We start from the raw sequence: 26,886 nt of genomic DNA on the forward strand, positions 1-26,886 counted from the left end.
AAATAAAATCTTCGGGGAAAAAAAAAAAAAGATTCCACTTAGTGTAAAATGCACCCAAGGACTTGGAGCTAAGAGGCAGGTCGGTGCCAGGCAAAGAATTTAGACTTCATTCTGAGCACCCACTTTGTTCATATGTAAAGAATGGAAAGCATTTCCCCATTCCCTTTATTTAATTAATAATAACTGCATTTCATCCAGTAGACATTTGTTGAATATCTCTTTTGCCTAAGATTTCTTGCCTTCAATGACTAAGGAAAAAAAATACATGTGTAGTTGTAATAGAAGACACAATATGGTAAATGGCACAGGGGTCTTTTAAATAAAGTGCCATGTTATGTAGATAAATGTGTGATCAATTTCTAGACTGTGCAGTTAGGGAAAAAGAGGAAATGCCTTTTGAGCTGGGCCGTGAAGGATGAGCATGGTTTCGATGGCAGCTCTTCTCAGGATGGGGATGGAGGAACAGTCTTGACCAGAGCTTCTCAAACCTTCCTTGGAGAGAGGCCAGGTTTTGTTCATTGACCTTGAACTAATGCTTTTATAAAATAAAATAGAAATGAACTCCTGAAGAAAAGATGTAAAAATGAACATACAAGATACAAACCCGTATTATTTAATATTAGATTCAGCAAACATAAAAGCACTCTGTCAAATCGCCATGCCATTTTTAAATGCTTGCTGTTCACTTCTGTAACTTATTTCCTCATGGATCAGTAGCAAGTGTTTACTCACCAAGGGCAGTCTGCATAGCTCTGGTCTAGATGGAAGGAACCTATGAGCAGAGGAAGAAGCCTTGAATACAAGGCTGTTTGGGGAATGACAACAGTCCAGAAGGACTAGAGTTCAGAGTTTGGGGATGGAGCTGGGGACAGTGGATAGCAGGAGAAAAAAACGAGGGGAAGCTGAACCCCCAAGGACCTTGAGCACCGTGCTGACTGTATTCCATAATCAGCAAGGAGTGTGACCATGCCTGAGAAAGGGAGTTGTAAAGTTGCACCTTCTTTAGGAGGCTTCTTAACCATGGAGAGAGAAAGTATCGTAGAAGAGAGAAGTGGGGAAACCCTGAAATGAAATCATTAAAATTACTTTCAGTATCCAGGCAAGAAGTGATAAGAACCTGAGCCAGAGTCATGGAAGTGAAAATGGAAAGGACAGGACAGTTTGGAGGTAGGAAGGGAAGACAGTGACTGATTGAAGGTGAGGTGAGGGGAATGGTGAGGTTTTCAAGCCCTAGAGAACAGCGATAGGGAAGTCAGGAAGAGGAGAGGCTTGTGGAGAAAGCAGATGTTTGGTCTGGATGTCCTGTTTTCTCACTCCTGGGACACCTACTTTAAAATGTCAAGCATGATATTGAAAGATTTTAAGACGTGAATCTGGAGTTCAGGGGCAAGGTTAGGACCAGAGAGGTTGTGTATCTGTATATATATCTATGTCTACATTTTTAAGGTCATCTGTATGGGGCAACAACCCAAGCCGAGAGAAAAGGTGTGTTGGCTAATGTGAGAGTACAGAGCAAATGGAGAGGAAAGGTGGAAACGGCCACATCAGGGCACGTCTGCATTTCAGGGAGAACAGGAAAATGCCAGTTACTCTTCTTAGCACACAAATGGCTCATCACTCAGTACCTGGCCTTAGTGGCCCCTGAGGGAGAACTTCAACCAAGTGCAGCCTAAAAGTACAGTCCTGACTTCCAGGCTGCTTGAGCTCAGTCTTCACCAGATGACTATGAACATGTTAAAATAGCAAAATGTTATAAATGGTGAAAACGCATATGACAGGAGAAATTAGGGAAGAGTGCATGTGACATGCAAGAAGCTTTGAGGAATTTTTGCTAAAGGGAGTGTGATGAGACCCTATGAATGACAGTACTAGTGACAACTCAGAAACCTCCCTAAGAAATAGCATTACTAGCCAGGAAGTGCATAAAACCCAGTAGAATCACATCGGTCTCCCTTACACAGAGAGGCAGGGAATGGAAGCCAGAGCCCTCAAGCCGGTGAGGAGCAGATCACTTCATCTCCGTGTGGTCATGGCCAAGCAGCAGCAGTTTGAAGGCAGCAACACCAAGAGCAGTGGGGGTGGGGAAGTCTCGATTTTAGGCCGTGGCTACAACAGACAGAAGGCTGGAGAGGGAGTAACACTGGGGAAGGGGCCAGACCAGTTAACTTTATACTTGGCTTGAAGATGAGATCAGACAAATGCCAAGTGGGCCCCTTGTGATGGCTTTTCCAAACCAAAGTAAGAAATGATGTGGAGATGACGTCCTCATGCTGTGACAGTCCACAGTTCCAGCTCTTTTCCCTACTGAGTTCCTGAGTTAAGTAGTGTAGATTCAATTCAGGTAAGAATGCCAGTTAAGATCTTGAAGGAGAGCTCTGGTTATAACGAATTGGCAAGTCAATGCGAGCAAGGAGAGTCAGATCCCAGTCTGTTCCCAAATGGTTTTTATAAAGCCGTCTCATCATTCAAGAGTAGGGACACCCACGAACAAAGTAACATGGGATCTAAGAGAGGATTCTGCAGTGAGGTAGAGTGACATGCATCCAAGATGTAGGGGAAGGTGATGCTGCTGGGCTAGAGTATTTTCTTCAGAAAACACCAGAGTTCTCGAAAACATCTGCTTTGTGCTCTCACAAGTCAAAGAAACTTGAAGTATGTGAAATAAGGCATGGATTTTTTTTTTTTTTTTTTTAAAGTCTGGCTAAGAAGCAAGCAGGAATAATAAGGGAGTTGAATGCAACAAGGAAAGATTATTTTAAAAAAGAAAAAAAAAAACTAAAAATACAATCCCAAAACTGAAATTTACATTCAAAGTAGAAGACTTTGTCTAGTCTAGTCAGACTCAGTCTAGTCTTCAGGCTAAGTACTAACATACTTAGTTGTTACTCCAGAGTTGTTACTCCAGACTGTAGAGGCAGTAAAGAGATAAAAACCAAAAGAAAGCTGATCAATGAAAGCTAACACACCACACCAGGAGCCCTCCTGAGAAGCAGGAACCTTGGCACACCGTGAGCATTAGTAAATGCACGCCGAATGAGCCAGTGATATTCCCAGAGAGGACCTAAAAGAACTCATAAACAGTAATCAGAATAACAACAACAACAACAACAAACTGTACTGGGCTAAAGACAGTCCCAGCTCTGTGGACGAAAAACATTTCGCTGAGGACCCAGCGAAAGTAATCCAAAGAGAGAGTGCCTCACCGCAGCCTCACGGAACGCTAACATTTCCAAAACAAAGAAAATATCCTAAAAGCAGCCCAGCAGACAGAAAACAAGCTATCATTAGAAAAAATGTAATCTTATACTAGTTGTCTCTGAAATGTTGAATGCCTGAAGATAGTGAAAAAACATCTGCAGGATTTGGGGCACGGGGGTGGGGGGTTGGGGATGTGAGCTGAGAATTCTGTACTCACCAAAGTACAAGGAGATCAGAAAGACACTTTCAGATATTCAGAGACTTTAAATATATGTCACTTAAGTACTCTCTTTGAAAATAATTGTGAGGTAAATATGTAGACGCACACATACATATATAAAAAATAAGCATATGTGTTTAAATATGCAGCCAATGAGAAAGGGAATTAGAATTCCTTTTTTTTTTTAAGATTATTTATTTATTTCTCAGAGAGAGAAAGCACAAGCAGGCAGAGTGGCGGGCAGAGGCAGAGGAAGAAGCAGGCTCCCCACTGAGCAAGGAGCCCGATGCGGGACTTGATCCTAGGACCCTGGGATCATGACCTGAGCTGAAAGCTGAACTTAAAACTGACTGAGCTACAAGAAGTATTTAGTGATGATCATCTATATGTCTTATTCTGTAGAATGTATGTGCTTTCTATAAAAATTGCCACTTAAATCTTTCTAATTTCCTCATTAAATAAATTGTGAAGGCATAATAGAAAATCGGCTTACTTGTAGAGTTTGCAGATAAAGGAAGTCCTGATTAACCACAACCCAGATAAATAAAGACTTAAGATTAAACAGAATACTTTCAGTGCTGAAATCACAAGATCAGGTGTCACAAACCACAAGATAATTGGTTTTTGTCAAATGTCTTCCTCCTAAGGTCCCCACTGCCACAGGTAAGTATGGATGTCCTTTCTGGTTAACCAGTTATTTCCCAGAAAATAAGTTAACCAGAATATGTCATCCTCTGAGCATTTCAATTAGTGTAGGTGTTCTTTACATGAACATAATAAAACCGTGTTTCTTTTCTAGAAAGTCTGTAATGTAGATTTTTACTAGTGAAACCTAGCTTTGTATGTAATATTCTCATTAGTATGAACTCACTGTACGAGCCAAAACAGATGGACATATTTATAAGAATACTTAGCTTCATGTAATGAATATACTATAAAGCTCATGTTTGGACCTTTGTTATACATAAAAGCATATCTTTAAATCCAGTAGGAACTTACTAGATAAGGACGTATCTCAGTGAGTCCCATAAAATACACAGTCCATAATAATAAATATTTCTTTTCCAGCCCACAGTAAGTTTTTAAAGCACTCCCCCTCCAGCCCCTTGCCTCCAAGAGTATCCATTCTGACAGGCCTCTTCCTGTTTTGAGTTTCTTAAAATTGGTGGGCTGGCTAGATGGCAGATAACAAATTATCTGGTCATATTTATCTGCAAGTTCTAGACTTGAAAACTAATGAATAGTGCTACTATTATAAAATGACTTTGTGCCCAGTAGCTCTGGGTCAAAAGACTAGTACATACTTTACACTTCTCAAAAACAAAAACTACTGGCTCATGTTCCTAAAAATATCAGTGACCCTCAGAACCAAAATTCATTTTTCCACAGATAAAAATAAAAAGGAAGGGAACATGTTATACACCCACCAGAATGGCTAACAATTTTTTTTTAAGCCATCAATATCAAGTGTGGGTGAGGGTACGAGCAGATGAAACCTTCCTACTGCTCATGGGAATATAAGTTGGAAAAAACACTTTGGAAAGCTGTTTAGCAGTATCTCCTAAAGCTGAACATATCCAGGATTCCTGTCCAACAGAAATACCCACACATCTGCTCCAAGAGACATGCTCAGGACCACTCCTGGTGCCATTCTTCTTCATAGCCCCAGAGTAAAAACAGTGCCATTGTAGAGTGGATAAATTGTGACCAAATTGTAGGATTAGCTATCACTATAGCAGCGAGCGAGAATTAAAGAACTGCCGCACATAGCAGCACAGGTAACCTGACAGCGGCCATGTGCAGCCAGAGAAGCTAGACACAGAAGAGCACATGCTGCGTGACACCATTTTTATGAAGTCCAAAGCCAGGAGAACCTAAGCCCTGCTGGCAGAAGTGGGAAATTCCAGAAGGAGCCCTGGGTGCGCTGTGGAGGTATAGGTGGTTACATTGGGGTGTTCACTTCTAAAGGTCACTGAGCTCTGCACTTCAGATGTATGCACTTGACTTACAAGTATGTTGTACTTCAATTTTAAAAGTTCATCCAAAAAAAAAGGAAGAAAGGCAGAGCAGATTTATTGGAAAAAGCAGATTCCTTCCCTCACTCTTACCCTAAATTTTACTAAATTATTTTCCTTCAGTTGGCACACATAATGGAAATCGTCTTCAATCTAGAGAGCACCTTAAGGAATGATAATTGTATCTAGGAAAAGAAGCAACATTGGCATAAGAAAATCAAGACCTAAAATCCCTAGTTTCTTCCATGATGGTGAATCCAGAGACAGCAGACAAATATAATATTCTAAAGGAAAAGCATTTATTTTACAATTCTGCAGCCTCCCTACCATGGGCAATAATAGGTTTCCTAAAAAGAAGGCCCTCTAAAAGGGGACCATTTTCACTAATTATTAGCAAAAGAATTCCACAGTGCTCTTGGACCAGTTGTTAACAAACCTACTGAACAAAAACGGCCAAATCAAACACTGCATTTTATCAAGATCCCTAAGTTATTTGTATGCACATTGAAGTTTGAGAAGACTTGCTCTCTATGCTAGTCTCAAAGGCATATTTCATAAAAACACAAAAGGATATTTTCAAGTCCTTTCAAGAAAAAAAACTCATTTTTGTTTCAGGTTTTAAAAAGTCATGAGTTCATTATATTAAAACTGAAGGGGTGCCTGGGTGGTTCGGTGGGTTAACAGTCCAACTCTTGATTTCAGCTCAAGTCATGATCATCTCAAGGTCCTGGGATTGAGCCTCTTGTTGGGATCCGCACTCAACATGGGAGTCTGCTTGAGATTCTCTCCCTCTCTCTCTCTTTCCCTCCCCCCATTCCCAGCTCGTGCATTTGCATGTGCTCTCCTACTCTCTGGAACAGAAGGGAGGGAGGGAAGAAGGGAGGGAGGAAATTGGAAAATACAGAAATTAAGGGAAGAAAACAATATCGCCCATAAATCACAACCCCAAAATAACCGTGACTCTTAATACTTTCATTTTCTCCCACATATTTTTCCTTGCATGTATATAATGTAGATACATATACATTGAGATAATACTGTATGGACATGCTTTTATATGGTTATCATGTAATGTTTTATAGTAGCAATCAAGTTTCAGTAATTTTTATCAAACACCAACTTCGTATGAAGCACTGTTCTAGATGGTGCAGGAAGGGCTCTTACCCCATAAGTCTGACTTTCTAATGGAACAGATAGATAATAGAGACAAAGAGGTAAATCAGACATTTGTAAACAGTGATAAGGATAAAGAAAGTAAAACTGGGAGGAGCTACAAAGTGACACAGTGCTTTTTTTTTTTCCTTTTTTAATAACCGATGCTCATGATTCAGACCTCTTCGAATCCTTTAGGACTGATGTGTACTTTCTAGCCTTATTGGAAACTGTGATGCATTCTCCATTTCCGATTTTGTTGAACTGAAAGTTCCATATTATACTTAGTTGAATTACATATCACTGGAAACTGAACAGTTTCCCTTGAACTTCTTCAATGTCATTGTCTTGTCAACGCATTGATGAAACTTCAGAAATTGAGGCTTAATGGTAACAGTGGCACAGCTGTTCTGTGACATGTCATGTAATCTTGTTTCTGTTGTAATCCCATCTTCCTCTTAAACCCAGCTCTAAGTGCCACTTTGATGACAGCTAACTATTGCTACCACATTCTCTTGTACTTTCTGTGGTCCTTATGTTCCCAGTCTAGACTGGTCTGTGAGGGTCTGTCCTCATCTATGAAAGGCACTAGAAGCCAGTGCTCTGCGGTTTGGTATCTCCAAGGATCACAGAATCTCAGGATGGAAAGGTACCTCAGTGTTCGGCCCCAAATGCATCTCCTTGCATAAAGCATCCTGAAAACATGAAGAATGATCCACTCTAGACCTCAGGCATAATAGGGAAGAGGAAAGAGGAGCCAGGTCCCAATCACTGTTGCAGGGGAGGGAGCCTGAGAAGGCCAGCATTGTGTTGTCAGACTTGTCTGTCTGATCCAGAGTCCAGGAGGAAAGGATTCTAGAAGACTCTGCTCACCCCTTCCTCCTACCACCTGAAGCTGTATACCTATCTCATAGAGTTTCATGAGTTCATTGAGCTATGCGCCAACAAATCCCATTTTCCTATAAGGTTATGGTGTTCTCACCAAAAACACGTATTAGGGAAGAACATAGATCTAGGGGGCACACCTAAACTAATTCCTGGAATTAACTGCCCACCAAATGTAAGCTCTTTATGCTGGTGGCTTAGGAGTGTCTCTGTGTCATGCTCACATTAATATATTTGTATTCAAATGAGGGGATTTTGCACCTGTTTGCAGCAAGGGTATCAGGAATAAGAAATTAATATAGGTAGTCCTGCCTAGAGTTAGAGTGTCTGGAGCTTCTTTGTGTAGTGGTTGGTCCCGGCTGCCTAAAGTTTGACTTCGTATTTTCAATAACAGTGCTGTCATTAAGCTACCTCCTTAAACTTAAACTCTACCTGAAATGGTGATGGAAGTGTGCTTAAATTAATCTGGGCTTAGTTGTCCATAATGTGTCTCACTTGATGATGATGACAATGATTATGGTAACAGCTGACATGGATTTCCAGGCTTTTCAGCTAATGTAGTATCTCATTTACTCTTCACAAAAACTCAAAGTTGGAACTAGTGTTACCCTTATTTTAGAATTGAGGACACTGAAATGCAGACAGATTAAGTAACTTGCTTGAGGTCATATATCTGATCATGGTGAAGAGAGGATGGGAACCAGACTCTGATCTTAACTACCACTCTCGTTTGCACACATGAAAATATTTTAGCTATTCCTCCTACTTCTTAATATAAATAGCGTCGTTGGCTATAACAGACTCGTGCCTTGATTTGGGATATTGTCCTTCTCCACTGTTCTTAACTACCATCTTGGTCCACCTGGCATAGTTGTAAGTCATTGTATCATGTAGCGATACCTTTGGGAAAGTAATTCAGACAGTATCTCATCAGAGGGTCATGGGGGACGCAACACATTCATGAACTATTACTTTCAACTGTTTCCAATTGCACCCTAAATCACAGAGAACTCAAATAACAAATTGTTTTTCCAAAAGGAAGAGTTCTGAAGATCCCATTTTCTCTGTGCCTGCAGACAATGTTAACAAGTTCACGCTGATTGTTTTGTTACCTAAGGAATTTGCCAGAAGTACTGTGACAGAATATGCATAAGAAATGTATCACCACTGCATTTCTGGGCTGTGCACATCTCTCAAGGGCTCATTTGCATACTGCTTTCCCATTTCATGTGCTTTAAATGGGCTCATTTTATCATTCCCTGTGTTAAAATGATTAAAACAGATGAAATCTACCCAAAGGGCATTCTTTATCAGCAGAGCAGAAACCAGTCCGTCAATTAAAGTGTGTTCCTGCAGAAATATCACTTACTTGAAAAGATCCTGGGTGTGTTTCCTGTTTTTCATGCAGAGAGTGTGTCAGGTACCCTCCAGAAGTCATTAAAATAAGAATTTGTGTATGTGTGTGTCATTGTAGGCTAAAGGTAAAGAAAGACAGTGGCTAAGACACCAAGCTACAGGAGAACTAGATGATGCCAAGATCATTGATGGGCTGACTGGAGAAAAAGCCATCTACAAACGCCGGGGCGAGCTGGAGCCACAAGTAAGTAATGGTGCACGAGTAGCCTCCGGTCTGTAGAGTCCAGCCCTCATTACAGACAGACAAATGCTTTCTTGAGTTGCCATCTTTGTCAAAACGCCATAAACCCTGATTATGGCAACCTGATCTCCTGACAGGGCCTCCCATCCACAGACTCCACCAGAAGCTAACAGCTGAGAGAGAGGCTGATGTTGTCCACGCAGTTCAGCTCCTAGGACACAGAGCAGATCTGCCCCTGGAAGGGAAATGGAAGACACCCAGTGTTCTAGAGCAATCTTGGTGGCCTTCTACTGTCCTGTGACTTTAAAAGTCTGTTCATCCTATACCTGAAGAAAATTTTAGAAAATAAGAAACTCTCCCTTCAGTAGTTCCAACCACAGTATGTAAAGCTTTCGACAGCCCTGATATTAAAATATCTGCTACAGAGGGGCAAACATAAAATGGCAGTAGGTGAAATATTGCAGCTCTCCTCTTGGAGGGCTCTCTATGATGATCTTCTGTGTCCCAGAATAACCAGAATTGCCAAGCAGCTGCTGAGAGCTGGGGGTGCGGTGACTGGTGGGGAATGGCAGTCACTCGCTCCATTTAGATGTTTATTCAGAAAGGATCTTTTGGTAATTTGGGCTGTACTCACTTCTGTGTCATTGGCGTGAGTCAACAACTATGTTCTTTACTGACTCATCGCGGTCAACAGCCGTGTTCAGATATATCTGAATTGCGAGTGGTCATGGAAGCATATGTGGCACTATTTTTCGTTTTAGATACTCAACAAGTTTTTAAAGAAATATATTGAATTTTGCCCTCCAATACCCACTCTGTGTTTTGAAAATTACCGACCATGCTCATTAGCTTTCATGCATGTCAGTGGGTGTATAATGACAGAATAATCTGGAAATTTTCCTCTTCCTTTTTTCCTGTAAGTAAAGCTGACAAACATATTTTTGTTTTTAATTCTGCAAACTGGCAGGCATGAGTCCAGAATCAAACTGAAACTCAGAAGATTTTCACATTTTAATTGACATTTGTCACTCAAGTATGGTTGGATGCTACTTTCGTGCTTTAACGGCCAAGAAGAGTAACGAGTAGTAATGCAGGAACTGGAAGGAAGAGAAACATGAAAGCTTACTAATAACAGAAGATACTGAGGAAACATATTCCCTCAGTTCTTCGCCAGACCCCCCCCCTCTCCCATAGCCTTGTTTTAGGAATCTGACATTACTGGCGGGCTTTGTGGAAAAATGATTTGCAGGTTACTACATAACAGGTAGGAGTAAAATCGATGTGGCCTTCCAGAATAACTCAATCTTGCTAGTGTAACTGACTCCGAGGCATGACATGAAAATGACATGTTGGGGTTTCTATCTTTCCAGATTATTATTTTTAAGAGTAATAGCCTCAGTAAGGCGGTTTTACTAGCTGAGGTTAGGCCTTGAAAGGACCAGATTCGAAAGGAAAATCTTTCCCATATGGCCTCAACTACCAGCCTGAGTTTGCAGTCCCGTTTACTGAAATACAATCCTTTCCACCTACCAGGTCAGCCTCGCACCCTGCCGAGCCCCCAGCTGATCGGTCTGCCCCACGGCTGGCACTCTGAGGCCTTTATGGGCCCCTCGCAACAGCAACCAGGGGTGGTTTTCACAAGCCTGTTCTGTTGTTTCCCCGCTCAGCTGGGCAGCCCCCAACAGAAACCCAAGCGCCTGCGCCTGGTGGTTGATGTGTCTGGCAGCATGTACCGCTTTAACGGGGTGGATGGACGGCTGGAGCGCTCGATGGAGGCCATGTGTATGGTCATGGAAGCCTTCGAGAACTATGAAGAGAAGTTCAAGGTATGGCATGAACCAAGACTGATGAGAGGCATCACTGACCACATCTGCCCAAGAGGTCCCCCCACGTAGGGCATGATGAGTGCACAAAAATCCTCTCCTCATCAGGTCACTTACCACATAGCGAAAGAGAACCTTTTATTTTATCTGTCGTAATTATCAGGAAAATGATTTAAAGGACCAATACAATTTAAAGGACTGATGACTCCAGAAGAGAGCACTGCACTATACGTGTGATGTTAGTCATAAAAAATAGGCATAGAGGGGTACCTGCATGGCTCAGTGGGTTAAGCCTCTGCCTTCGCTCGGGTCATGATCTCAGGATCTAGGATCGAGCCCCTCATAGGGCTGTCTGCGCAGCAGGGAGCCTGCTTCCCCCTCTCTCTCTGGCTGCCTCTCTGCTACTTGTGATCTTTCTCTCTGTCAGATAAATAAAATCTTTTTAAAAGGGGGGGCATAGAGAGACACCACAAGTCTCTTCCCCAAATTTCTCAGAGCCTCCCTCCTCATCATAGTTCCCGCCACACCCCATTCTTGCCCCATCGCCAAGCAGACAGCATCCCAAGGTTTGAGAACACCCTCAAAGAGCATTATTCTCAGCCATGCTGTGCCTTTCCATGTGGGCAAGGATTACACAGTAATAGAGGACCCTCAACAATGAAGACAGCAACCCTGGGAGAAATGCAGTCTCCCATTTAAACTACGTCCTTCTGTGGTTGCTCGGTTCGCTCAGAGTCCTCCTTCAGAGGTCAGAATGTGGAGAAGGATGCCCCATAACCAGGTGGCCACCCAAGGTGAGCCAAGCAGTCCCCTCTTAACTACCTGCCCTCTGGCCTTTACCAGAGCAGATGACATATCACATGCTATGTGGTTAATATCAAAAGTGCAGCAGAGAGAAATGATGTATGTGCTGACACATGTAGCAGGTACATGGTCTAGCCATGGGTATTCTAGATTGTGTTCAGAATCACCGGTGTCCTGCAGACATAGGCAGTCGTAGATCATTATTTAGCTCAACATCCCACCCGTACGATCGATGTCCTGAGACATGCCTGCATGTTATGATAGAAACAGATGGATGGAACCTATCACGTCATTTACTGGAAGCCTGTTTTAGAGCTCCAGGCCTCCAGGGGTCCCTTGTATGAAGCTCTGCATGAGAGATTCTTCTTCAAATAAAGTGGTAGGAAAAGGTGGCTTTGCCCAGGGAGTGGGTTACCAGACTCTGTACAGGGGCAGAATGCGAATACAGATAGAACATGGACTTTCCATGTAGGGAGCAGCTTTGCTTCCCTCGAAGAACAGGGTGCGTTTCCATTTCCCCCTGTGATTCCTGAAAACCATTGAACTATCCCTCGTGGTTTTAGTTGCCAGAAACTCAGAGCCAAACTCAAAGACCAGTGGTGACAGCTTTACGGCCTGTGGCTTGTGCCCTGGTATTCAGCCTTTTCCTTCCCCTGACCCTCTGTCCCTTCAGATGTAAGTTTCTCTTTATTTTGATTTTTTACTTTTTTATTTTTTATGGTTTTCTTGAAAATATTTTAGATCCTTTCTAGTAGGAGGTTGAGTATAATTCCTAAATCTCTTGGACCATGGATGACCAGAGAGGGGATGGTTAAACATCCATCCATCACAACCGCATGAATCTCAATAAATGCTTTAACACCCTTGGGTTCTGCTAATATTGGCATCAGCCCAACTGCCTCTTGTGTGAATCATGAAGGTCTGTGTTCCTCAGCTTCCTCTGAGTTATATGGAGATGTTGCTCCATTATAGATGGTAGCAAACACATCACTATTAAAATTGCCATACCTGGGGCACCTGGATGGCTCAGTTGTTAAGCATCTGCCTTTGTCTCAGGTCATGATCTCAGGGTCCTGGGATCAAGCCCCAATCAGGCTTCCTGCTCAGCTGGAAGCCCGCTTTTCCCTCTCCCACTTTGGCTGCTTGTATTCCCTCTCTCGGTCAGTGTCTCTCTCTATCAAATAAATAAATAAAATCTTTTTTAAAAAATAAATAAATAAAAATGATAAAATTGGCAGATGTGTTCATATTATCCAGAATAAAATTTCCAGTTAGGAAAAGGATTTCTGTGCCTTTGAGAACAGGACTGCTCTGACAGGTAAAATTACTTCTTCTAAGTTTTTAGAAAGATTTTTTTTTTAGGAGTTCACCAGGAGATCGATGGACACAGCTCCCCAGGACTGGGTAAAGAATTAGAAGGCAGAAGGTGGCAAAGCTAATAGGGGGTTCAGAGAGCCATTCCCACAGCCTGCAGGGAGATGGCATGATTATCATGGGACACGCTGAATATTTCCTTCCGTCTCACACGGCGGAGTGTACAGAGAGATCGAGATTTGTCCAGTTCTCACTATTAAAAGTCTGTTGTTTGGAACAACTATTAATGAGACTGGACATACTGCACCAAAACTACAAACACACACACACACACACACACACACACACGGAAATGATCATGTCCCAGATGTTGTTTTGCTTTGTTTCTAATTGACAATTACAAGTTGCTGCCATATGATGTACTGGATTTTCATAAAATGACTAACCTAGATTTTGCACTTGCTAAAAGCAGAGTACTCTGCCAGGTGCCGAGTTTCCTGCCATCTGTGAGCTGAGAGCGTAATGAGGGGGACACAGAAATCGAAGATTCGAGAGAGACATGTGGTCACAGAGGCATGAGCAGAGTTCCCTCCTCTCCAGACATCCCCCCTTTCGGGGTATCACCCCCAAAGTAGTATTTTGCTGATAGTATTTTGCTGATAGTCTTTGATTCCCACCACAGTACAAACCATTTCCTCAGTCTTTATCAGTAAAACCACAGATACACTGAGAAGATAACCATAAGTAACTGTGGTAAAATAAATTATTACCAAATCCAGTCACTATTTAGAGCAAGAAATTATAGCAAGACACCAAGAGAAGATAAACTTCTTCAAAGTTTGAAATATCTTTGGGTTTGTTTTTTTTTATGCTATTAGATTCTTAATAGACAGCACTGTAATTGTTTGGGGTTTGTGCATTTTCTCGTACTTACAGACATACCCCTTACATTCATTACAGTTCCTTTAGAACTTTTGTAAGAGCACAGAAAGTCTCCAGTGCATTCAAATCTTTCCAACAAAAGGAAAAGACATTAAGACTTCACAAAACAAGCTCTTTGAGGAAAAGCAGTTTTGGGGCAAGGACATGGAGGCCCGGGGAGAGGCAGGACAGGAAAGGCACAAGAGTCGCCTTCCTCACTGTGTCCATGGACTTCAGAAGGGGACAGCTTTCCCAGGTCATTTACTCAGTTGCCTCATTCCTCACACAGGAAACCAAGACCCAGGAACATAAAGGAGTTTTCCCAAAGTCAGAAGGCTGGTTGGAGACAGTAGGATAGGGCCAGGACTCCCCTTCTGTTTGTTTTCCCTTTCTGGTACTTTTTATTTAGTTTTTAAATTTTCCCCTTTATTTCCCAACTTTTTTATTTTGGAAGACATGTGTACCTACAGAAAAGTTGAAAGAACAGTAATATGAGCACCCATGTGCCTTTGCTAGATTCGCCAGTTGCTGGTATTTTCCCTCATTTGCTTCATGTTTCTCTCTAAATATATGCTCTTCCTTCTTCTGAATCATTTGAAAGGAAACCCGAAATGTTATAATGCTTTACCTCCAAATCTTTGATTATGCTTCTCCTAACAGTGAGGACGTTCTCCAACACAACCTCAATACCATTATCACACCTTGGAAAATTATCAGTGATTTTGTAATACTTCTAGCATCCAATCCAAATTCACTTTCCCCAGCTATCTCAGGGGTGTCTTTTTTCTGGAAGCATAGTGAACCCACAGGGTTATATTCCAGCATGGAAAATATTCAGCAGTTCCTTACATTACTCTGTGCTCACCACCATACGTGTTTCCCAGAACTGTCTTTTCCAGTTGGTCTCCCCGCGACACACACACACACACACACACACACAATCGAGGATCCAGTGAAAGCCCACGCTTGTTTCTTTTTTTTTTTTTTTTAAAGATTTTATTTATTTATCAGAGAGAGAGGGGGGGAGAGAGCGAGCACAGGCAGACAGAATGGCAGGCAGAGGCAGAGGGAGAAGCAGGCTCCCCGCTGAGCAAGGAGCCCGACGCGGGACTCCATCCCAGGACGCCGGGATCATGACCCGAGCCGAAGGCAGCTGCCCAACCAACCTAGCCACCCAGGCGTCCCCCCACACTTGTTTCTTGGTTGCAGTGTCTTGTTAGCCCACCTCGCCTGCCACTGCCCTCTTGGCTTCTCCGGATGGGGGCTCTCATGAGAGTTCAGATCGGTTGTCTTGCAGCACGTCCTTCATCCTGGATTCATCGAGCTGTTTCCTCACGGCACCTTTTACCTTGTGCCACTATTCCCTGTGTTTTCAGAACCCCCGACAGGCTTTGCCCCGCCCCCTCCCCTGACGCTGGGTGCCCTGGAGAATTCATATAATAATCTCACCACCCCTGCCAACATGTCTGTGATGTTGAGTGCCCACTGGCTCCCCAGTCTCTGCTGGGGCTCCCGGGTGTCCTTTGTCAACGGTGAGAAGGTGGTGGAATGGAGCCTACTGACATTCTGTGAGAGCGTTTTTTGTAACTGAACATGTAATTAAACATGCATAGAAGAGTGAGAGTGCGACCTCAGCTCCCGCGGCCCCCTGCAGTGGTGACCACTGTGAGTGGACATTTTTGTGGTATCTTCTCAGAGATATTCAATGCGTGTACATCCAGCATGCCCCATTCCCCCGCTTCTGTATCTGTGCGCCCATGATCACCTTCAGCTCCCTTCCTCTGTGTGTTCACATTCTCATTTGTGAGAAAAACATGAGGCCTAGGAATAGCAAGTGAAAGTATGTAACTTTCTCAGCAAATATAAAATGATGCACAGGCAAATGACAGTTTCAGGAGTTCCTAGTGAAAACTTTATATTCCGTAGCCCAGGAGGCCATCGCATGTGGTATCTTAAAGAATTAGCAGTGTGCTCTGAGACTCCCCATTCCTCAGTTCCAGATGGCTCTCAAAGTGGGCCGCCTCCAGTTTTCCCTCCTTTGTCAAGGTGTCCAGTCTGTATTTGCTTTGAAACCTTCAGAAGCCACTGGCCTGGCCTGGTGATCTGGGCTCTTCCCCAAAACCTCTCTCTTGGCGTCTCTGTGTGTCTTGTTTGGCTCGGGCTCAGCTCCACAGCCCTGGGTCATTATAGCCTAGTCCAGGAGGCTCACTGGGAGGCCGCCTCCACTTTCTGTTCCATCTTAGCATGGTCCGTGCCAAACCACAAGGATCCTCAAGTAAGAATCACCGAGAAGAAAAGATAATGCCGTGGCAGGACACATTTCAGAGCCATCTGGAGCTTTAAGTTTCTCATAATTGGTCTACCAACTGCATTCAGTTATTTTCAGGGACAGCATTTATGGTCCGTCTCTTCAGACAAGAATAGCATTATTTGCTAGTAATCATTATAAACTCCTCTAATCTTATAATCAACAAAATTGTTAATGTTCACAGAGCACTGAAACACCAAAGCGAACAGAGCAATAGTAACAGTTGTGTGAACCACTTTATTGAAGTCCAGAAGCATTCTTTGCCTTTATCTTCATTCCAGTTTGTTCCTTGGGATTTTTGCAAGCCCCTGAGAATGTTTTCACTGGAACCTTAAAGTAGACTTCCTTTTCTAAAAGCTCTTAATGCCTTTTTTTTCCTTCAAAGTACTCTACCTCATCAAAAGTTAGATTACTGTTTCTCCTCAGAGCACTCAAGTAGCAACACCCTGGAAAACAGATTTGTTTAGTTACCGAGAAGTTGCACTTTGAAAACAAGTCCTCAGATTTATCGTTTTTGTGGAAAATAAATCATACTCTAAGGCCACGGTTTCCTAACGGAGTAACAAGGAACCCTCGGAGGGTGCTGGGGAGCGATGGTGGGTGGACAGGACTTTTTATCCCTTCCCCGTCCATCCCAGCAATCCCACTTATATTGATTTTGCAGGATGTTTCATAATCTGGGCTTTTGTGCAATATTTCATTTCGAGAAAGACTTCCACTGTTTAAAAATATTTTAAACAGTTAGAAAACTGCTCTTCTAAGAGAGCCAACATCGGATTGTTATTTCTTGTAAGACTCTGAGGCCTTTCTTTTTAGAAAAGACTTCAATCCTCAGGTGCATTTAGGTGATTCATTCCTTTGACAAGAGAAAGCAAGGCACAGATTTTCCTATGAGTAAGTGAAGCAGACTTTTTTCATTCTGTTTCTAGACTAAACCATTGTATCTTTATAGAACCTGGGGAGTGGGAGGGGTGTTGGCAATCATTTTCACTAACCTCTTTGTTTTACATAAGAGAAAATCAAGATCCAGAGAGGTTAAGTCCTTTGCCCAAGGTCACACAGCTCCGTGGTAAAAAGCCAGGACTTCAGACTGCCACTTCAGGGCCTTTAGTGGATGTTTTATCCCTGGTTTTTTGCAGCCATTTTATTTCTGCCCAGTCAGTATTTTGACAAAGCTGTGATTCAGGAGCAAATGTACCGTTTACATAAAAGACTCTGTCTTTTCCTCCCCTTAGCACCTCATCATTCATGTGAGGTGTAATAGGCATGACTTCTCAAAGATATCGTGGTCAAAAAGGCTGGGCTAATTCCCAGAAGGATACGGAAAGATGTGACTCACAAACTGGCACCTGCTGAGAAAATTCCTTGTATCAACAACTTAGCTCAGTGTCCATAATGAACCTTCTTCCGATGCCTCAGGAATGTTTCACACATTTGGAAATAGAAGCTGGTCATCTTGTCATGCTTAGGCTTTAAATAAATTCTTACTGCAACTTGAAGATAAGACCAAAGAAGGGTGTGCAGAGTTCTCTGGGTCAGTTCGACATGAAGGAATTCAGAATGGACTCCATTGTTGTGGTAGAAATATTGACCAAAGAGGTTGGGGGTGGAGGGGATGACAGGGAAGGGAACAGCTGGGGAATGATTATTTATTTCTCTATGGTAAAGACTTTGGATTGAGAGTCAGGGCACCTGGGTTCCGCTCCCACCTCTGCCAACACTCAATTTCTGACCTTAGGAAATTGCTGTTCATCTCTCCAGGCATTCATTTCTTCATCTGTGAAATGAGGTAAAGAATACCCACCCCAATGGTTGTGAAGAGAATCCAGATGAAATGAGATATATAGAAGCAGTTTATAAACTATGAAAAAGTATACATTGACCTTCTACTCATTAAATGTATTGCTCTATATTTGCAGTGATCCTGTGAGGTTAGATAAAACAGAGATTATTCCTATTTGTCAGAGAGGTTAAGTGACTTAAAAGCATATAATGTTAGAGGTCATCTATACCAGCATCATTTATAAGGTAGAAACAAGATTTAGAAAAGTGACTTGCCCTAGGTCAGAAAGCTTATTAACATCAGAGCTAAGTCTAGAATCCTTGACCTTCAGGTCATCACTGTTTTTACATTGACTTCTATGATACGATGGAAGGTTAACTAGCTACTGTAGCTTATTGGCTAGCTAACACCTTAGGATTCTGTTGGCATTTCTCTTGACTTTTGAAATCACATATTCATCTCCTAAGCCTTGCTACCCACTGTCAGTGGTGCCATCTTAGAATGGTAACTTGGATTTCTAGAAGGAGATGAGAATTTCACACATCGTCGGTCTTCGAAAATAGCCTCAGACGCTGTCTCATACCTAGTTATAATGTGGATGTGTAATAAAGCATAACCTCTCCTAAAGTTAGCAGATGATTATCCTTCTCCATAGAAACCTAAACATAAATCTTACTCATTAAAAAAAAAAATGCTAGGGATGCCTGGGTGGCTCAGTCGGTTAAGCATCTGCCTTCAGCTCAGGTCACTGTTCCTGATCCTCGGAGCACTGGGATCAAGCAGTGTATCAGTGGGGAGTTTTCTTCTCCTTCTGACCCTCTCCTCTCTCGTGCACATTCTCTCTCTTACTCTCTCTCTCTCTCAAATAAAATCTTTTTTAAAAACGCTAATAGCTCTTGATTCTAAGCTGAGATCTCTTTGCAATCTCCGTATCATAAATCCGCCTTATTACTTGGTGATAAATGTGACTTTGACTGAAACTCAGCATTTGTTTTCATTTGTTACACCTTTCTCTAAATGAATGAGGTTTTCAAAAGAAAATACAGCAAAAGGGCATTTAAGCAGGCTTCTAAAGCAAATAAGTATTAAAATTGGCCTTCTCTCATTGAGGCTGTCCCTTACTACTGTGGTTTATTATTTATGTGTGTGTGCTAAAAGCAAGACTCTACAAGGACTCAGGGGAGACCTTGAGAAGTAGAGAAATCATGACGATATAAATTTTGAGCTGCTCAAAAAAGGTTACGATCTAAACATTAGGGGGGTTGATAATGACAGTGAGGCTCTTATTTAATGACTCCATGATCTTCCACATGCAGAATGTGCTTGAGATCCTGGCAAGTCTGGTCAGCCCTGATCACAGCAGGAACCAGACGGGGGTGGGGAGGGGCAATGGCAGGATCAGGGGTTAGAGAAGGGAAATGAATGAGTTACTGTACTTCTTTCCTTTAGCCTAGACAGTTTTGAGGATTAGCAAATTTCTCTCTGTGAAACGCGCTGGGGTCCTTGGAGAGCAGATACTAGATAATTACGACATAGAAGTATTGGTCTTAATGGAAGCTTAAAATGATCTACAGTAACACCAGGGAACGGTCCACATTTGGACGTACTTTGGATTCCTCTCAAGCATTTTATTTACTTTGGGCGCAGAATAATCCCCAAGCCTGTCTGGAAAATGAGAACCAGAGCCTGCAAACCATTTTATAAGCCTCATCCTATTCTTTAGGTGTGTCTTTTCTTTTTTTCTTTTTTTTTTTTTTCCTAAAGATTTTATTTATCCATTTGACAGAGAGAAATGACAAGTAGACAGAGAGGCAGGCAGAGAGAGAGAGGGAAGCAGGCTCCCTCTGAGCAGAGAGCCCGATGCGGGGCTCGATCCCAGGACCCTGGGATCATGACCTGAGCTGAAGGCAGAGGCCCAACCCACTGAGCCACCCAGGCGCCCAGATGTGTCTTTTCTGCCTTTGCAGTGCTAACCCAGCATAGACAAAGGCGGATCCTTCTGCAAATAGCACTTTCCTTACCATAAAGAAAGAAAGGGGGGGGGGGGGGGGCAGGAAGAAGGAAGAAAGGGAAGAAGGGAGGGAGGAAGAAAGAGAGATGGGTAATTCACCTATCTTTATCTCACTTGTGTGAAAAAGTATAGTAAGCTTTCTTCTCCCAGGCAGATAACTAAATGGTAGGTGGGTAGATCAGTCAGTCAAATGATAGATGGATAGTTACTAAAATGTTTCTGAAGCATTTAATCAACCAGTATCTGGTTTTGATAAAGACCCTCCAGAAGGAACTTTGGCTGCTCTTTTTTTAATCACCAGCTCTTTTCCTCGTGGTAACCAGTTACATCAGCCCGGTGAGCAGACCACGCGGTCAAATACCTATTCGTAGAGGTTCATCCACAGTGATCTGATTAGGAAGAATTTCAACCTTCAGTTAATAGGGAGGGAAACGTCTAATACATTTATAGCCCTGTTGCCTCGGCCAAATAAGAGAAACCCACTTCAGTTTCGAGGAACCGATCTTCTCCCCTCCTGTGTAAGATCCCGCCGAACAGATGACTTCACCAGGCTCCTAACAAAAGCCAGTCTGCCTGGCACCTTCTCAAGACAACTTTAGTCTTGGCTTGAGACAGTTCCTGCCGTGACCATTGTCCCGTCAGACTTGATAGGGCCTCGAGCATGTGTCCATGGAGGAATCGGGCAGGCTTCCTCCACATCTGGGCCAATGCTGCTGCTGAAGGCAGGGACCTTAGGCGCCTACTGAAGCCAGGACAGCAGTTAGCCACTGTCAAGAGCTGTGCAGCTTGTAGGGTTCAAATTCTGTTACCTTTTCACAGACTGATAGCAAACTATCCTAAGGAGATACTTTTTCACATGTGGAATTTATTACATCCCTAAAAAGCATTTGCTATCAAGCTTTTTTAAGGTATTGGTCAGTTTCTCTTCAATTCTTTTGTACCATCTTTAGTATTAATTTTTAAAAATATTAAAACCAAGCCCAGAATATTGTCCCAGCCCCTGCGCAAGACCCTACTCTGGCTCTTCTCTGACCATACCCCTCCCATGAAGTTAAGACTCTGTGGGGCCAGTGGGGTACGTTCAGTTAGAGCCAGTTTTCCAATCATGCTCCTGGTTTCGGGGATTCCCCAAGAAAACTCAGATGAGCCCAAGCCTGCTTCCACGGCCTACGCGGGGGTCCCTTTCGTAGGTCTGTCTTCTTAGGGCAGACTAGCCAATGTTGTGAAGACCTGGGCCTGACGTAAGGCCCAGGTCTGACTGTGTGGAGGGCGATGATGGCGTGTGGCTGCGAGAGAGCTAGGTATGCACGCGTGTGCTGAGGAGGCACCTCACAGAATGGGACAGAGCCGAGTCCAGCAAGGGAAGGGCCTGGGCTGTGAGCCAGGGGCCATGCCGCCCACACCACCCTGTTCTTGCACAGAATTTAAGGAGTCCTGGCTCTCCAGGTCATTATAATCTGTATTTGTCGATCAAAGAAGGAGGATAGAAGGATCTTATTTAACGGTCTGTGGCCTGATAGATAGTTTTTAAATATTTAGATATCTTACGTGGGCTTTCATTCGTATACCTGCCCCTTCCAATTATACACTTGTCTCTGTCCATTCCCATTCTTTCTCCCTTTTTTCAATCTCAGAAAAGGGAGTGTCCTCCCTCCTTGTCTAAACTAGAGCCCGACTGTGACTCTGAGCTCCTTCCCCATGACACCCTTTCTGCTGCCCACAAAATGCACCAACAGCTGTCCCCCAACACTCCCTCTAGATGCTGTTTCCTTATTCTTTCATATCCCACAAACTTTTCACTGATCTTTTCCCCACAGAGGTCGCTGTGGATTCTAAGGCCCAGAGGTCACTAGTCACCATTCTCTGGGAAGGCTGTGGTTAGCGTAATTCAGCACAGTTGCAAACCCCTCCCTGAGACCCTACAGACAGTTTCCCCACGGCTGTCTCCTTATCCTGCTTCACCAAGTGCTGCTTCCCCTGTCTTCTCCATTCAGCTCAGTGTCCTCCTTCCACCCACGGAGGAGGATACTCCCCAGGGTTCAGTCAAAGGGGTCCTCTGCCCTCCTCTCTCTGGGCATTTGCCCTTGGCAGACATGTCTGCCTCCTGGGGAGGACAGCCACATCTCTGACTCCATGAACTTGACTTCCACTCTCATGCCTCCCCAAATGCACAACTCCAGCACACTCCACAATGAATTCAGCTTGCCTTCTGACTCCCTCTTTTTTGCACAAAATTATTTCGATGGGAGTTTTTCTAGGTCTTGTATTTTAAGTACAATGGTTTTGGTTCCAGTACAGGGATTTTTGTCAGCTAGCTTGGACTAACCACCATTTATCGCATGGTGGGGAAAAATGCATTCCAGCTTCCAAACAGATTATTTGTAAAAGAATGTAGCCCACATGGGAAAGGAAGACTTCTTATTGCCCCAATGTGATTGCATCTTTGCAATAAACACACCAGGCATTCTTACAGATACTAAAATTCAGAGATGAATAAGGCATGGCCTCAAAGAACTCAGCAGTTAAAAAGGAATAGACATGAAAGAAAACTACTGCATTCCCCTACTGCACCTAGAGTCATGTTTTGCACATGCTAGGTGTTCAGAAGACAGCTGTGGGTGGGTAGTCAGTTCGGCAATAGAAAACAGTGAATCTTAGGAATTTTGTCCCTCTGTGGGATTCCCAATACTCCCAAAAATCTTTGCCCACACTTAAGAGTTTTCTTTGCATATTCCCAGTTGGCCCAGATACCCTGAAGTCTCTTCTAACTTTCACATCAGCATTATGAACATTCTTAGAGGGAGATGGCAGAGGAGAGGGGAATTTGGGAGCAGAGTCAACAGTTAAAAACCACCTTGCTCCAGTTAGAGTTGCTTCAAGGTCCCAAACTTCTTTCCAGATTCCATAAAAATGCTGCACCCCACTCAGCTCTGGCCTTTTCTCATATGCATTGTGAGACAGAGAATTAAGAAGGTATTTCCTAAATTCAAAAAATATATGTCATACACTAGAGTACAAAAGCAGATTATAAAACCCACATGGTGAACGTCATCCATTTCAGTTGAAAGTTCTGTTGCTGTAGATGTGAATGTGTGTTTGTGTGTGTGTGGGCGCGCGCGTGTGTGTGTGAGTGTACAACCTCTTACACATACATTGAAAGGAAATAAAAGCCTCGAAACTTACACAACAAAACATTAACAGATGTTATCTCTGACTAATGTGATCTTGAATAATTTTTATCTTCTTTTTTGTGCTTTTCTGTGATTTCTGTGGTGAATACATTTCACTTTTGCCTTCAGGGAAAAAAACCTACGTGTTTTCTATCGCTGTGTGACAGATTAACTGCAAATGTAGCGTCTGAAAGCAACACCCATTTATCAGGTCCTGGTTCTGGAGTTTGGGAGTCTGGGAAGACTCAGCTGGGTTCTCGGCTCAGGATCTCCTAAGGCTGGAATCAGGATGTCAGTCAGACTGGGCTTCCGACCTAGAGGCTCTGCTGTCAAGCCCATTGGATTGTTGGCAGAGTTCAGTTCCTTGTCATTGTAGGACTGAGGTCCCAGTTTCCTTGCTGGCTATTAGCCAGGGTCATTCCTAGATCCCCATCTTCCCCCGCCCCATCTCAGCCACAGATAATTCTCACATGTCCCATCCCCCCATACTTCAAGTCTCTCTGTCTTTCCCTTATGCTACCAGCTGGAAAAAACTTTTTAGGACTTATATGATTAAGTTGGGCCCACCCAGATAATCTCCCTTTTTGATGAACTCAGAATTGATTGGTTAGCAGGCTTAATTACATCTGCAGAATCCTCTTTGCCACATAAAATAAATAATCACAAGCAACATCCTATAATATTCATAGGTGCTGCCCTCACTTAACACTTAAGGGGAAAGGATTATGCAGACCTTGTACACTGGGGGGCAGGAATCCTGGGTGCTACCTTGGAATTCTGCCTACCACTCTGTGTGTGTGTGTGTGTGTGTGTGTGTGTGTGTGTGTGTGTGTGTGATTTTTTTGAACTCTCCCCTGAGAGTTAAGAATGGAATTCTTGGTAGCGCCCAAAGCCCTCGTCATACTTTCTACCTCCTGTTGGGGCAGAAATCACAGAAGAGGATGGACCAGAAGCCTGGAGTTTGTCTGCCTTTGTGGATAAACACACATCTGTCTCTCTGGACCCATCCGGGGCCGTCCGTGGAGCCCTTATGTCTAGTGGCCGCCCAGAGAGTCGGAGGCTTACAGGTCTGGTGACAGTTCTGTTAACTCTCTGATTCTCTCGTCTGTAGTATGACATCGTTGGACACTCCGGAGACGGCTACAACATTGGTCTAGTTCCACTTAACAAAATGCCCAAGGACAATAAGCAAAGACTAGAAATTCTGAAGGTAAATGCATTAAGTCACCTCTCTGTTGTGAAAACTTCTACCAGATTAGGTAAAGTATCTGCTGATCACTGAAAAGATTCACCGAGGCAGCAGGAGTTACTGGAAAGAAAAAGACTTCCTGTTTACAGGCATATTCATGCATTAAACTGGGAAAACACTCATCATATTCAGGCATTAAACTGGGAAAACATTCATCACACCTAAAATCCTTTTCTCCACCCTACAAATTTTCAACGTTGTTCCCTACAGATTCTCAGTGTACTTGGGATTGTATCTGTATTCTACAGCCTGGGTCGCCTCCTATACCCTCTGCAGTTCTGCTCAGCCCCTGCACATTTCAGTTAAAGAAAAAGAATGACCCTGTTTAGAGAACTCTCTAAGCCCAATTTTATGTCCTTAGTATCTTCTGATGATAAATTCAATTTCACATACCTAGAGCTACAGTAGAAACACATACACACCAGGAGCTTAAAGTAAGTTTCCTCCATAGCTGTTGTTGTAAGTGCGGTGCTTAGTGTTACAACTTTATTAGGAATTCAACCCATTCCTCATTTTTCTCCCATGTCATGTCTGCTCACAGGTCTTGCCCACCTTTAAGGGGAAAGGACTATGCAGGCTTTACATGCCAGGGGATGGGAATCTTAGGGACCACCGTGGAATTCTGCCTACACACTGTGTGTGTGTGTCTGTGTGTGTGTGTGAGAGAGAGAGATGCCAAGTTTGATGTTTTCTTAGATTTTTTTGCTTTAAGTGGCACCTTGAGTTTCAAGAGTCAGTGCTTCTGGGGGAGTCTGGGAACATTTCCTGTTTCTAACAAAAGTCTTAACCACATACAAATATCACTGTGTACTGTTGTCCCTCTAAGGTGCAAATTAAATAGAGCTCACTTAGATATTTCCTGTTCGAGTATAATAATCGGTATTTGTGCGTTCTCCTGATTAATGGAACTCTCATGATGTTTGCTTACAAAGTTTCTTACTCGTGGCTTCTGTGCCCCGTCTCTTCCTCCCAGACCATGCACGCCCACGCTCAGTTCTGCATGAGTGGGGACCACACTTTAGAGGGGACAGAACATGCCATCAAGGAGATTGTCAAAGAAGAAGCCGACGAGTACTTCGTCATCGTCTTAAGTGATGCAAACCTGTCGCGATACGGAATACATCCTGCCAGGTTTGCCCAGATCCTGACAAGCAACCCTCAAGTAAATGCTTTTGCCATTTTCATTGGATCTTTAGGCGATCAAGCAACCAGGTAAGGGCCACCTCGGGATACGGCAAAGGACAAACAGAGAGACACTTGAATACCTGCCTGACACATGCCGTCTCATGGGATCGGTGTTACAAGGGGCAGTGGCAGGGAGGGGGGCAGCGGGAAGAGTACCCACTAGGGCTGCTACCCTCGAGGGGCTGGTGGTCCAGTTGAGAGGACAGAGCGCCCTCTCTTACATTTGGATGAGCAATAATAGTCTTAAATTAATTATTTTTCATCTATTTAAACCAACAATAGAATAATTAACAAATTGATTTGTCCACTGATAAATTAGACAATGTTTTATATATTTGGCACTGAACATTGAGGTCTCAAGCTCAGTTCTAATCAGTTCAGTTACTCCAAATATGATTTCATGTTCAAATCATATTCAGTCGCAAACATCATATCCAAGTAACAAACTTTTCCCAGTATGAGAGATGGTATATATGTATGTGTGTCTATAAAATGTGTATATAAATGATATAGAAAATGTGTGTGTGTGTATATGTGTATATATATAGTATATATCTATATATAGACACAGAGAGACATATACATAAATATGCATGGGTAGACATGCATGGGGAATATATATACATATCTATCTATCTTGGATAACCCCCCTTATATGTGTATTTGTCCCTTCTCACTGAGGAGACAGGCAGGTGAAGCACTGGGAGACAATGTAAGACAGAGTAAGTGGGCTATGGTGAGTGCTGTGAAATGTATAAGCCTGAGGATTCACAGACCTGGGGCAAATAATACATTCTATGTTAATAAAAATAATTTTAGAAAAGAAAGAATATATAGTAAAACACTACACTGAACGTGTTGAATATTCACTAGAGAAGTTTATGGTCAGATAACAAATGCCACTGTGGATGAACTGAAAGGAGAGATCTGGAAACACTGATTTCTCAAACACACCAACATTTATCTTTTTGAATTATAAGCAGAAAGAACTTGTGATTTTTCTCCATTTGAAATAGTTGTATGAAGCAGAAAACACAAATGAAAGTAGAGCTCCCCCACCCCCCAAAAATAACATTCCTGCCCAGAACACATAGCTTTTCGTTCTTCCTGTCTTTTACCTGTCACACTCTGAGATACAGAGTGCTGTATAGACTAGGACACGTTTTAGCTTCCAAAGAGCTGGCATCTTTTCTTTTCCCTTTGCCACTGCAGGATTGCAGAATAAGCTTAAGAACTGCCTTAGTTTCATGT

At 43.0% G+C, this 26,886-nt stretch overlaps 1 protein-coding gene across 1 annotated transcript in view; it reads left to right on the plus strand.

Annotated features, from left to right (window-relative positions):
* VWA8 (von Willebrand factor A domain containing 8) overlaps positions 1-26,886 on the plus strand; it is a 326,523-nt gene that overhangs the window by 298,043 nt on the left and 1,594 nt on the right. The window contains exons 41-44 of the mRNA XM_059378120.1: positions 8,945-9,070; positions 10,735-10,893; positions 24,313-24,411; positions 25,424-25,662. Coding sequence (XP_059234103.1) covers positions 8,945-9,070; positions 10,735-10,893; positions 24,313-24,411; positions 25,424-25,662 — 623 coding nt within the window. The remainder of the gene's footprint in view (positions 1-8,944; positions 9,071-10,734; positions 10,894-24,312; positions 24,412-25,423; positions 25,663-26,886) is intronic.

Source organism: Mustela nigripes, chromosome 15, assembly GCF_022355385.1.
Source record: "Mustela nigripes isolate SB6536 chromosome 15, MUSNIG.SB6536, whole genome shotgun sequence".
In the NCBI taxonomy this organism is placed as follows: Eukaryota; Metazoa; Chordata; class Mammalia; order Carnivora; family Mustelidae; genus Mustela; species Mustela nigripes.